Source organism: Puma concolor, chromosome E2, assembly GCF_028749965.1.
Source record: "Puma concolor isolate L17-30 chromosome E2, mPumCon1.1.hap2, whole genome shotgun sequence".
NCBI classification, from domain to species: domain Eukaryota; kingdom Metazoa; phylum Chordata; class Mammalia; order Carnivora; family Felidae; genus Puma; species Puma concolor.
The window spans coordinates 7,648,591-7,661,452 of record NC_141681.1 but is presented as its reverse complement, the minus strand read 5'-3'; the positions used below and the strand labels follow the sequence as shown (position 1 = coordinate 7,661,452).

Genomic DNA, 12,862 nt, shown 5'->3' with positions numbered 1-12,862 from the left:
CCTTCTCAGTGTAAAACACCCAGCTGAGGCCCAGTGCAGGTGTCACCTCCGTGAAGCCTTTTCTGACCTCTCTCCCCAGAGAGCTGACTTTTTGCCTCCCTTGTACTTAGCACGGCGCCTGCTCCACGGTATTTACAATGTAGTATTACAGCGTCCCCTTGGTCTCCTCCTGCATCACTCCTGTGACAGTTCCTCAGTCTTCCCTCAGCTTTCTTGGCCTTGGCACTTTGGGTGGGTGCTCTTCAGTTATTTGGTAGACTGTTCCTCCCCTTAGGTTTGTTTGATTTCTTACAGTTAGATTCAGGGCATTGCATTTGTGACAGGAGTACCACAGGAGCGATGTGGCGTCCTTCTCCGTGCACCCAGTGAGGGCCCCCTAACGTTGGTTTGTCCTAACATTGCTAATGTTGGTTTCATCATGTGGTTAAAGATGGCGTCCCCTGGTTTAATCCACTGTTTCTGTGTAATTAATAAGTCAGTTAGGGGGCGATACTTTGAGATCATGGAAGTATCCCATGCCTCACCAACTTTCACTCGCTCACTTTCGTGTCCACTTGTGCCTTGTAACTTAGTCACTCCTTCTGTTATTTATTAGTTAGACTCTTGACTTCCTGGCTTACGCAGCTGTGTAGAGAATAGCCCCACATCCTAAGGCGGGGTCAACCTGGGGAAGAACAGCCGTCCGGCAGGCTGGAAAGAGATTTATTGGGGGGTATAATGCTAGAGGCTTCACACTCCTAGAAATAAATAACCGTAACGTTTCACTTTACTGACTGAAGCCCGTGGTTAGAGGTAATGGTTTGTGAGTTCCTCGAGATTGGGGCCCACCCCCTGGGCTGAGGTCTGATTTCTGAATCCATACCTTATAGCAAAGTCGCTGGCCTCGCACTACAGTTTTTACTGGGTTGGTCACACTTCGTGTCTCTCCCACCAAGGGTCGTCGTGCCTGTGCAGGTGTAAGTGATGTCACTCGTAGCTGTGCTTGTGCACAGTCCCTGTGATGGCCCCACCCGACCCTGGCACCTAAGCGCACACACCGTCCTGCTGCCGAAGGTGGTTCCCGCTTTGTGTGTTCTCGTTTCCAAAAGCATTATCTTCCTTCAGATTCGTTTTTCCTTTGTTCAGATCCCATGACTCAAAGGCATACACTTTCTGTGCTCGTATCTCTTCCAGATATTGATGTAATTGGTTCCTCAGAGCAGATCTAAATAGGAACACTGTATTTCATCTGCAGAGCAGATGATGCGCTATCAGACAGAAAACAGAAGACGTGTTTGTGACCCCTTGTGTGCAGGGAGGGAGGGGCAGGGAGGTGGTCAGGGATGGAGAGCACTGTGGCCAGGACCTCTCCGGACTCGTTCCTGCGTCTTCTGTAGTGAAGTGGTTCTGTTCCGGCTTCCGTACCATAGGCCTGGTTGGTGGGGTGACGCCTGAACAGCAAACCCTTCGTTTTCCGGAAACCTTTCCCAATCTTTGCATTTTTCCGTGCAGCGCACCGGGGGTGGTGAGCAGAGTGAGGTGAGGGAGCGTCCAGTTAGTTGGGTCCATTCGCAGGCCACAGACCTCCCGTACGGCCACCTCAGAGTCCAGCATACACGGGCTGGAGCACACAGGCAGGTGGTGGCACTGTGGACATTCGGGTCGCTCTGCCGTAGCGGAACACGGGCTTCTGGAATTGCCGACTCCGGCACACGTCTGTAGGATGCTCCCCTCAGTGTGGCCGAGCCAGCGGGATGCTGTGCGGAAAAGCTCACAACCGTTCGGCCGGTCAGTAATGCTGTGTCTACACGGGCTGCCCCTGCGCTGCTGTTACTTTAAGCTCATACGTACTTGTCAGGTGCCCGTTCAGAACCAGCCACTTCACGAGGTAAAGGGGGTAGAGCGGTCAACAAGACAGAGTCACTGATGCGGTTTATGAGACGATGATAAAGTCTCTGCAGAAAAATAAAGCAGGGAAGGGAGGAGTGGTGTCATTTTCGGCAGTGTGGTACCTGGGCTACTCTTTGGAGCAGAGACCTGAAGTGAGTGAGGTACGAAACCATGTGGCTGGGGAGTCGGGGGGCGGAGGGAACATTCCAGGCAGCAGGGGATGTGTCACAGTCAGCTGAGGAACCCTTTAAATGTACAGTCTTGGACCTGACTCAGTTGGTCTGGGATGGGACCCAGGGATCTGTTTTTCTATAAGAGCTTGCCAGAAGATTCTGGGAAGCCAGGTTCAGGAGCTCCTCTTAACCCCATTCAAATTATGAGTCATTGCAGGATCTGTGTGAGGAGGGAGGTGTTGGGTGGTAAGCAAGTGAACACTGTAATCCGTCTAGGTAAAAAGAGCTGGAGGCGAAGAGAAGGGAGTGGAGGGAGACTCATGGAAAGAGTGAAGGGGAAGAAACACTTCAGAGCCTCCAACGGCATGCGCCCCACTGCTGTCCCGCTATCCTAAGGGAGCAGTGCGGCCCGGCCCTGTTCTCCTCCCTTTCCCACCTCCCACTTGGGATCTGTGCCCTAGCTGTGCAGGGTTAGGCTGGGGGCGCTTCCCGGCCAGGTCCTGTGGCATCGCGCCCGGCCCTGCTTCCCCTGCCCGCTGCTCCCTGACTTAGGCCCTGTGGGAAGAGCGCTGAGTGACTGGTGACTGGCTCGTTAGCCTGCACCAGTGCCGGTGCCGTGGGAGGGCGCTCACCTAGAGGCCCGGGGCACCTGCTTCCTCTCCCACCGTGGGGGGGGGGGGGGGGCCTGGGGGCTTCGTTGGGCCGCCCACCCGGGACCCTTGCTCCTGTCTCAGGTACCCACGTAAATGCTTTTCTTTCATGGAGACGGTGTTCTTGGGTGGCAGGGCGCTGAGAAAGACGGGTTCCTGCTTTCCCACCCGTAGGAAAGCAGGCCATAAAAGGCCTTGTCATGAGAGGATGCCATCTGTTGATGGAAATCTGACCTGCAAATTAGTATTTCATTAAGTTGAATGGGGACTAAAACAATACATTTTTAAAACAGAGTTGATTTTTTTTTAGAGCAGTAAGGTTCACGGCCGAATTGAAAGGAAGGTACAGATGTGTCCCACGTACCCCTGTTTCCCCCTGCGTGCACAACCTCTCCCATGGTCAGTGCCCCCACCAGAGTGGTACGTCTGTTACAGTTGATGGGTCTGCCCTGACCTATCGCTGTCACCCAGAGCCATGGCTTGTGTTAGTGGTCACTTTGGGTGGTGTACATTTGGGGGTTCAGGCAGATGTACGATGACGGCGATCCGTCATTATTGCCTCACACGGAAGAGTTTCACTGCCCTAAACATCCATTTTGGATGTGGTTTTTAGGAGCTCATGAAGATCAAAAAGGAGGGGGGAGCATATATAAAACAGGTTCCCCCCCAGGAACGTAAATTCTTAGTCGGGCATGGAAGTGGGGAGCCTAAGCCCCTCTGCACGTACCTCAAAGAGCCTGATACTTGTAGCGGCCCAATTTGAGGTGACATGAATCACTTAAAACTCTGTGAGTAATGCCCGTGAATCACCCCAGAATTTCTGTAAATCTTGACTTAAACATTACATTCTCTTGCATTCTATTTGAGTACATTTTCTTGCTTTTAGACTTATTCTCTGTCCCTGTTACATCAGAGCCCATTCACTGATGTCTAAAGTGGTTCTTGGAAGAAGGAGGACCAGGCCCGGTTACCTGGGCATTTAGACACCTTGAACTTTCTCAGCACTTGGCAGCCAGTGAGAATAGAATTACTACAGCAGCTTCTTAGCTAGTAGCCAACAACTTTTTTTCTTACAAAATCACTCTTCAGTGTTGCCAAGAAAAAAACAAAAAAAAAACAAAAATTGATTTTGTTTCACACCTGTTCAACTTCAATAGGATGGAAAATAAATGTTCACCCAGAGGAAAAATAAACTTGCACGGCACAACCCACAGAAGGCATGTCATAAATCGTACCTCACCGGTTGGCTTGTGGGACTCCACAGGACGCCTCCAGAGCTGAGTCTCTGCGCTAACTTGATGGCCTGTTTCAGCAGCTTTGTCCAGAAACGTATGGGGGCTGGAGAGCTCCCAGATCACCTTATCTAACCTCTTCTTTTTACAAATGAGAAAACAGGGGCAGAGAGGGGAAATGTCTTGCCCTAGAAACAAAACTGGGGAAGAATGTGACGAGCGTGGATATTTATATCTGAACACCTGAGGCCCAATTTTGTACTACTCTCAATTATTTCTACTTTTTTCAGAGCGTGATGAAATTCTCCAAAGTGATATGTTAAGGCTACCGCATTTTCCAGGAGGGAGTTTATAAATCGACATCACATCACAATAAAACCCAAGGGTATTGTGACTTCCAGTAAATTTACATCTGACCCCATAGCTTCCTAGAGCACAGATGAAGGACAGAGAAAAGAACAGTTGATTTGCCACCTTTTTTTTTTTTTTTGATGGGCTTTCAGAGCAAAACTCAGTTACTAACGCATTGGGTTAGTTTTTTTTTTTTGTTTTTTTTTTAAGTCATTAACACACTGAGTTCAGTTCACTGACTTCTCAGTTGTCTGTGGCAGAAGAGAGAGAAGTGGTGTGTACAAGACAAGAAAATTCTAGATAAAAAAGGGAAAGCTATGGAGAAAATGTGTTGGTCTGGAGAGTGAGAAGGGTAGTTAATTGGTGGGTCTTGTATAAATTAAGGTATTTGCTGAAGGAAATAGATGTCAGACAGAATGGAACAAAAACTAACAGGATTAAGAGACTTAGTTGGGGAGTCAGAAAAAAATGAAGACAAAAAAGGGGGAGGGGGCCCCTGGGTGGCTCAGTCAGTTAAGCATCTGACTCTTGGTTTCGGTTCCTGTCGTGATCTCACAGTTTCGTGGGTTTGAGCCCCCATCCGGCTCCACGCTGACAGCAAAGCCTGCTTGGGATTCTCTCTCTCCCTCTCTCTCTCTCTCTGCCCCTCCTCCACCTACAGTGTCTCTGTCTCTCTCAAAATAAATAAATAAATTTTTTAAAAAAGGGAGAATGAGACACGTTTGAGGTTACTAAGTTGGAAAGGGATGGCAGCTCTCCAAGAAATGAGAGAAGAACAGAATGATGGTAGGCTCTGAAGCAAGACTGTTTCAAAATAGATTTGAGTGACTCTTACCAGCTAGGACTGGAAGGGACTCAAGAGCAGCTTTCACTGTGTTCTTGATGGATGGGTGGCCACCCAGTCTACTAGGACATCACCTGCACACCGGTGATGGGCTGTGAACGGTTACCTGCCATAATGCAGGTGCACGCATGGAGGTCAAGAATTTAGAAACTTGTCACAATTTGACAGAGTAATTGTATGTCTTTTGAATCTGATGATAAGATCATTGGAGCCTGCATTTTATTATGTGTCTTTTATTTCATTTTTTTTAATAATTCATTTTTTCATTGAGGTATAAGTGACATTATGTTAGCTTCTGGTGTACAACATAATGATTTGATACTTGTATACATTGTAAAATGATAGCCACAGTAAGTCTAGTTAACAGCTGTCACCTTACATAATTTCAATTTTTTTTTCTTGTGATGAGAATTTTAAGGTGGTCTCTCTTAGCAACTTTCAAATACGCTGTACAATGAACTGTAGTCGCCATGTGGTACATCATATCCCCATTATATTTCTTTTTCATGTTTGTTTATTTAATGTTTACTTTTAAGAGAGAGAGAGAGCACAAACAGGGAAAGGGCAGAGGGAGACAGGATCTGAGGTAGGCTCTGAGCTGTCAGCACAGAGCCCGATGCGGGGCTCAAACTCATGAACCGCGAGATCATGACTTGAGCCGAAGTTGGACCCTTAACCGATTGAGCCACCCCGGTGCCCCTCCTCATTATATACATATTTCACAAGATATTCATCTGGGATGTACCAAACCCACCATGGGGAATTTGAAAAGCATCAGTTGGCCACTCAGAGGGGTCTGGAGACCAGCAGCATCCGCTCTGCCTGAGACCTTGTTACAAATGCAGAAACTCAGGCCCCGCACAGACCTTCTGAATCAAGGCCCCTGGATGGCTCTTATGAACGCTGAAGTTTGAGGAGCCCCGTGCTTCAGTCCTTTCAGTGTCGGGTGGGTGAAATAATTAGAAGTTCTTCCTCGTGCTGCTTCTGGTTCCGCTTCACCGTACCTGACATCACGCAGGAAGGAGATCTCCTGTGATAGCACTTGAAAAACCACTATCAATTCAAACATGTATTTTACAAATAATTGTTGAAGGTCTATTCTTTGCAAACTGCTGGGCTACATTGTAGAGTTATGGTGATAAAGAGGACTCTGGCCTCAAGGAACTTCCAGTTAAATAGATAGGAAATGGGGTATGTACTTACATATTGCAATAAAAACAGAACTTGATGAACCCATAAGATAAAGTGCTTGGGAAATTTATAGCAGGAGAAATTATTTTTACCTGCATGGAGGTGAGGGCAGAGGTGCAGCCTGTGGAGGATGGAGTGACCGAGAAGCACTTTTTGTAGAACTGGCATTTAAACCAATCTTTACGAGACGGGCAGGAACTGAATGTGCACAGACGGTACCAGGAGAGATCAGAAGCAGGGTAGGGAGACGTGGGGCAGGTGTAGGGATCGGAACTTAAACCATTATAAAGCTTTGTGATTTAGCCTTCAGATGTTTAGAGACTTCGATAGTACAGTGGTTTGTTTTTCGTGGGCTTTGAAAGGATCTGCTTTTAGAGAGGTCTGAAATAGTGCTCCTATCTACAGGACTCTTTCTTAGCCATTTCTCACTTCCACCTGCTGAGAGAAAACTGTGCTTGTTAAAAGGGATCCTTCATTGTGAAAACACATGACACTATAGTCAACTTTTTTTTTATGTTTATTTTTTGAGAGAGAGAGAGAGAGAGAGAGAGAGAGAGAGAGAGAGAGCGTGAGCAGGAAAGGGGAAGAGAAACAGGGGAGCAGAGGATCCAATGTGGGCTCCGCACTGACAGCAGTGTGCCTGATGTGGAGCTTGAACTCATGAACCGCGAGATCTTGACCTGAGCCAAAGTGGGACGCTCAACTGACTGACCCACCCAGGCACCCACCACCACCACCACCACCCCCGCCCCCCCCCCCCGCCCCCGGCCTTTTTTTTCTTAAAGTATAGTTAACTTTTTTTTTTTTTTTAATGTTTATTTACTTGTGAGAGAGAGACAGAGCGCAAACGGGGGAGGGCTAGAGAGAGAGGGAAACACAGAATCTGAAGCAGGCCCCTGGCTGTGAGCTTGCTGTCAGCACATGGCCTGACGCGGGGCTCAAACTCACGGACCGCAAGATCATGACCTGAGCCGAAGTTGGCCGCTCAACCGAGTGAGCCACCCAGGCGCCTCTTATCTTTTATTTTTTAATGTTTTTTTTCTTTTTTCTTTTTGAGAAAGAGAGGGAGACAGGATCAGAAGCAGGCTCCAAGCTGACAGCAACAAGCCCGATGCGGGGCTCAAACTCATTTACTGTGATCATGACTTGAGCCAAAGTCGGACGCTTAACCGACTGAGCCTCCGAGGTGCCCCTGAAATACCTTTTGAGTAAAACAATTTATTTCAATAGGAACTGTAGGGGCAACAGCAGACCTGAAATACAGGAAGGAAACAAGGATGTCTACGTATCTTCTTCGCACCTCCAGATATATTATCTGGCCCATCACTTTCATCTTCTCGGGGTCTCCAGGGGCTCCCAAGGCTTCCCGAGGCTTCCTGCTGGCACCAGGATGGACTGGCTTCCTTCTGCTTGTATACAGCTGTTGCCCTAAGACCATTCTGCACCATTCCCTGCATTCACTGCACTTCTTCCCAGAGTTGGGTCATGTCTTTCCATGACTGAAATCTTCCTTTTTCTTGATGTACTCACTTGTTTGTTGGGGCACGTTTTCCAGCAGCACACTGAGAAGGCCGCATGGGAGATCATTTGTTTTGAGACCACGTACAGCTGAAAATATCTGCCCTATCCTGACATTTGGCTGGTTATAAAAATGTAGGTTGGAAATAATTTTCCTTCAGAATTTTGAAGTCATGTGCTCTTGGGGTAGACCTATGTCCTTATCTTTGGGCCTTTGCTTTCAGGGCTGATCAAATCCTCCAGGTATTTTTATCTGGAGAATATAGGTCTGGTTTTCAACATTTTAAGAGCAGAATTGAGGGGGAAAAGATTGATGGTCGCAGCATTCAGTATGTAAACAACTCTTTGCTCTCTCTGTTTCTGGTGCAGTACATACCCACCCTCAAACGTGCCTGATATTCCCCTCTGTCCAGACCTAGCCTCAGTCTTACACCCTTCAGGGTGTAAATCACTTATCTTCCCCTGGCGCTGGGGAGGGCCTCACGGGGAGTCGCATAGGTACGTGGAGGCAGGACCTGGCAACTCGACTCCTTATCACTACCGTCACCCTGCGTGTGTTTTCTGCTCATGACTCACCCTCCTTTCACAGCTGCCCCTTACGACCAGTTCTCAGCCTCCAGGGGTGGGGTTGGGATCTTAAGTCAAATTTAGGTTCACTGCTAAGTTACAAACATCTTTCAGATGTCAAGTAAGGTCCCAGCTCTTAAACAAGACCTAAAAAGCATTCACTGTGAAAAAATTCTTCACGTTCTTCATCACCTTTAACAAAAGTGCGAAGCCTGCCGAAGGATTAGTATCAAGAATATAATACAGAACTCCCCCACCTCAATACAAAGACAATGAGCCCAATTTAAAAAAATGAACAAGAAACTTGAACGTAGCGCGTGTTTTGCAGAAGAGGAAACGCACGTGGCCACAAACAAGAGGAGATATTCAGCACCTGTGTGGCGAGGGTGCTGCGGCTGCAACCCCCAGGAGAGCGGTTCCGTGGGTACAGGAATAACAACGAAGCAAAGGAAGATCGAACCCAGGGTTTAGGGTGGATAGTCACTGCAGAGGGGTGAATGGGGAGAAGGAATGTGTGGGCAGGAGCAGGTGGAAGTCAAGGTCCCAGCTTTTGTTTTGGGTGGTAGGCTCGTGGGGTCCTTGTTACATTATTGAAAATAATTAGGTAATTAAATACATGAAAAAAATAAGCCTAATGGGGTGGGTCTCCCGAGGTGAAGTAGACAGAGATCCTTGCTCAGGTGGATCTCAGTTCTGTGGTTGTCTGTTTTGGTTTTTAAGAAGTCGTTCTGAACCCTGCAACAAGTGTTTTGTAGTTGAAAGTTATAAAAATATCTGTATATTAACCTAAAGTTAAGAAGCTACATTTCCCAGCTGGGGTTCATATGTTGATAAATAATCTACTTTATAGAGTTTTACTGCATAAATATTTACAGCTATGTCTGTTCTTTCATAGAAATTTTACATTTTTTTCCCTTTCTTAGGACAAAGTTAAACTATAACCCTCCAAAAGATGATGGATCAACCTATAAGATTGAACTTGAAGGGATATCGGTAATGGTTATGAGAGAGATCCTGGATTACATCTTCAGTGGGCAGGTATGATGAGACACACAGGGAGGAAGACTAAGGAGAAGCCTCTCAAGGTCAGGGTCTCCTTCATCATTCTGTGACGGAGCAGCCCCACCCTCTTCATCTGTCATTGTCCGTGTGGCGCGCCTCTCCTGCCGGGCGTAGTACCCAACTCTGTTCTTGCCGGGCTCTGTTCTTAAGAGCAGACCGGTTAGAATCTTCACCCCGTACCGGTTTTTGTATTCACCATTCCGACCTCCACCTTCCATCGTGAGAGAGGAAGACACTGGGTGCTCCTTCCACAGCTGTCTTTGTTTGTTTGTTTGTTTTTAAATCTTAATTTCCATCTTACTCTGTACCCATAGCCTGGAGATGGGAACTTCGTTGGGCGGTGGGAGTCTATTTGGTAGAAATAAAGAGTTCGAGATTTACTCTAATGGCAGGCACCTGTATTGTATTCATGATTCCTGGCTCCTGTTGCCTCAGTAGGACCAATATCCCTGCTGTACCCCGTTCTTGCCCGTGTCCCTTTGCCCTCTGTGCCCACTTACATTTCTGGGGGATTTAATGAAGCCCAGCGAAGAAAGTGAGTGATTAGACTTCTTTCTTTTTCTTCGCCATCGTCGAGCCCCTAATCCCTGATTACGTGGTTTGAAGTGTAGCACGAGGGCTCCTAAGGATGACCGCAGGTGTGCACCAGGGCTGGCTTATGACAGGAGGAACGTAGCATATCTTACGTTTAGTTATGTGAGAATGCATTTTATCTTGACTCTTTTTGAGAGCTTCTCTCCTACTCTCTCCCTTATTCCTTCCTCATCTTGTTTTACCTTTCTCATTTGTAAGAGCCATCGCCTCCATGTTTTCTAAGCATTCTGGACGCACTGCTTACCTTCTCTGAATATACTCATTTGGTCAACCTCGGTGATTGTCATTCCTTTTGAAGGTTTTGGGTTAATTTCATGATGTCCTCCCCTTCTCTTTTCTCTGAACACTCTTCTCTTTTCTCTGAGCGCTAGGTGTGTGTGTGTGGGGGGGGTGTGGGCATGTAAGGTTTTGTGGGTGATTGTTAAAAATAAATGAATTTAGATTAATTTTGGGATGGTCCTTAAAATACCAAAGCGTCACAAAATTGGGAGCATCACAAAACCAGGCTGAGGACCAGCCTCTCATCTCACTTTTAAAATCAGCTCAGCAGCAGCTATTATAAGTTATAAGCCAATAAGAGCATATTCCTTTTCAGGCTTGGATTTGAATCTTGAAACCTTATTTATAGATTGACTTCTGTGTTTTTTGTTCCCAATTTAAATTAATTATGGTTTAAAACCATAGTTGCAGCATAAGTTGTAACAAACTCTTGATTTGACAGTCTAGTCTTAATTGAGATGGAATTTACTGGTGTTTTCACATGCCTGTATCTGACTGGTGTACCACTAGCCGCTGTTTTGTGGCTGAATTGAATCCCTCAAGTAAAAGGGAAACGTTTCCTTACTTGTGACCTACTCGACACACTTCTTTCCACAGTTGTGTTGCTCGCTTTCTAAGGTGATTGGCAGTCGTACATTCTTTTTCTGCATCTGTGGTACAGAATGTGTAAAATGTTCCCTGTGGTCCTGTAACCTGGAATCCCTCCCTGTCACTTCCGAGGGTGGGAGAAGCATCCATTCTTGGGGAGAGGAGAATCTGGACTGTTGTGATGGTGGCAGTCTTGTAGAGACTTGTTTCTTTACGTCGCCTCCATGTTGCGTGCAGAAACTGTCAAGTGGGTGGAGGAAGAAGAATCAGAAGATTAAGGAAAAGCGAAATTCATAACGATAAACAAGAAATACTACCTTAGGGATTTCTGCCAGAGAGTACCTTTGAGACCAGAGTGCACAAGTCGCACCGAGTGCGATGTTTGGCATTGGGAATGAGGTTCTCGGGCAGCGTGGCCCTCCCCTCGCCAAGGGGCTAGAGTGGCGTGTCTGACGTGCCATCTGGCAAAAGATGGAATGTGATACATCTGGAGGCAAGATGTGCCACAGTTTCGGGGCTGGCATTTAAAGAAACCTCCTTCAGTTGACCACAGAATGCGGACCTGTACACTCCCAGCACATAGGCCTGGAAGTGAGCAGGGTGGACGGTTCGCCTGAGGAGGGTTCATGGTGGTTCATGTCGGTAAAGCAAGGGAAGCCCTGGGAAAAGTCAGCCAGCCACGTGCTGCTCATGTTTTGTGAGGGTTCACCGGGTGCCCTCGAACTCCTCTTGACGAAGAAGCCCTAGGCTGGACCATGTGACGTTGCCAATATTCATTCGATCATCTTTGACCTACAAAAGTGGAGCTTTCGTGTGGTTCAGCCTAATAGGTTAGCGGTTTGGGTTTTCAATCTGTACATTCAAATGTAAAATATTGATGGTACTCTTGCAGATCCGGCTGAGCGAAGACACAATCCAAGATGTTGTGCAGGCAGCGGACCTGCTCCTGCTGACGGATCTGAAAACTCTGTGCTGTGAGTTTTTAGAAGGCTGCATTGCCGCAGAGAACTGCATCGGTATCCGCGACTTTGCACTTCATTACTGCCTGCACCACGTCCATTACCTGGCCACGGAGTACCTGGAGACTCATTTCCGAGACGTCAGCAGCACAGAAGAGTTCCTAGAACTCAGTCCACAGAAGCTTAAAGAAGTGATTTCTCTGGAGAAGTTAAATGTTGGCAATGAAAGATACGTGTTTGAAGCAGTGATCCGATGGATAGCACACGATACAGAGCTAAGGAAGGTACCTGTGGGGTATAACATGGTCTAATTTGCCTTCTTACTTACCTGTGTCATTCATTTGTTTATTTAATCCACAGAATAGATGTGTTGTCTTTCCCCTTCAGCCTGACGAACTTACAAAGTTGTGATCTAAAAGATGTCTGTGGGGGGCTCCTGGGTGGCTCAGTCGGTTAAGCGTTGGACTTTGGTTCAGGTCATGATCGAATGGTTCGTGAGTTCGAGCCCCACATCGGGCTCTCCACTCTCATTGTAGAGCCCACTTCAGATCCTCTGTCTTCCTCTCCGTCTTCCCCTCCCCTGCTCACTCTTGCTCTCTCTCTCTCTCAAAAATAAGTAAAACATTTAAAAAAATAGGTGCGCCTGGGTGACGCAGTCGGTTAAGCGTCCGACTTCAGCCAGGTCACGATCTCGCGGTCCGTGAGTTCGAGCCCCGCGTCAGGCTCTGGGCTGATGGCTCAGAGCCTGGAGCCTGTTTCCGATTCTGTGTCTCCCTCTCTCTCTGCCCCTCCCCCGTTCATGCTCTGTCTCTCTCTGTCCCAAAAATAAATAAACGTTGAAAAAAAAAAAATTTTAAAAAAATAAAAGGTGTCTGTGGTACATCTTTGCATAGGATCATTGGAGCCATTGTTTTGTCAGACCACACTACAAAAGCTCACATAACTCGTAATATAGCAATGAAACCTTTAGTACTTGTAAGGAACG

At 47.1% G+C, this 12,862-nt stretch overlaps 1 protein-coding gene across 2 annotated transcripts in view; it reads left to right on the top strand.

Annotated features, from left to right (window-relative positions):
* GAN (gigaxonin) overlaps positions 1–12,862 on the top strand; it is a 51,909-nt gene that overhangs the window by 18,823 nt on the left and 20,224 nt on the right. Inside the window, exons 2-3 of one of the 2 annotated variants that reach the window (XM_086688826.1) lie at positions 9,319–9,433; positions 11,811–12,161. In XM_086688826.1, coding sequence (XP_086544952.1) covers positions 9,319–9,433; positions 11,811–12,161 — 466 coding nt within the window. The remainder of the gene's footprint in view (positions 1–9,318; positions 9,434–11,810; positions 12,162–12,862) is intronic. The other variant, XM_086688827.1, reaches the window with a different exon arrangement.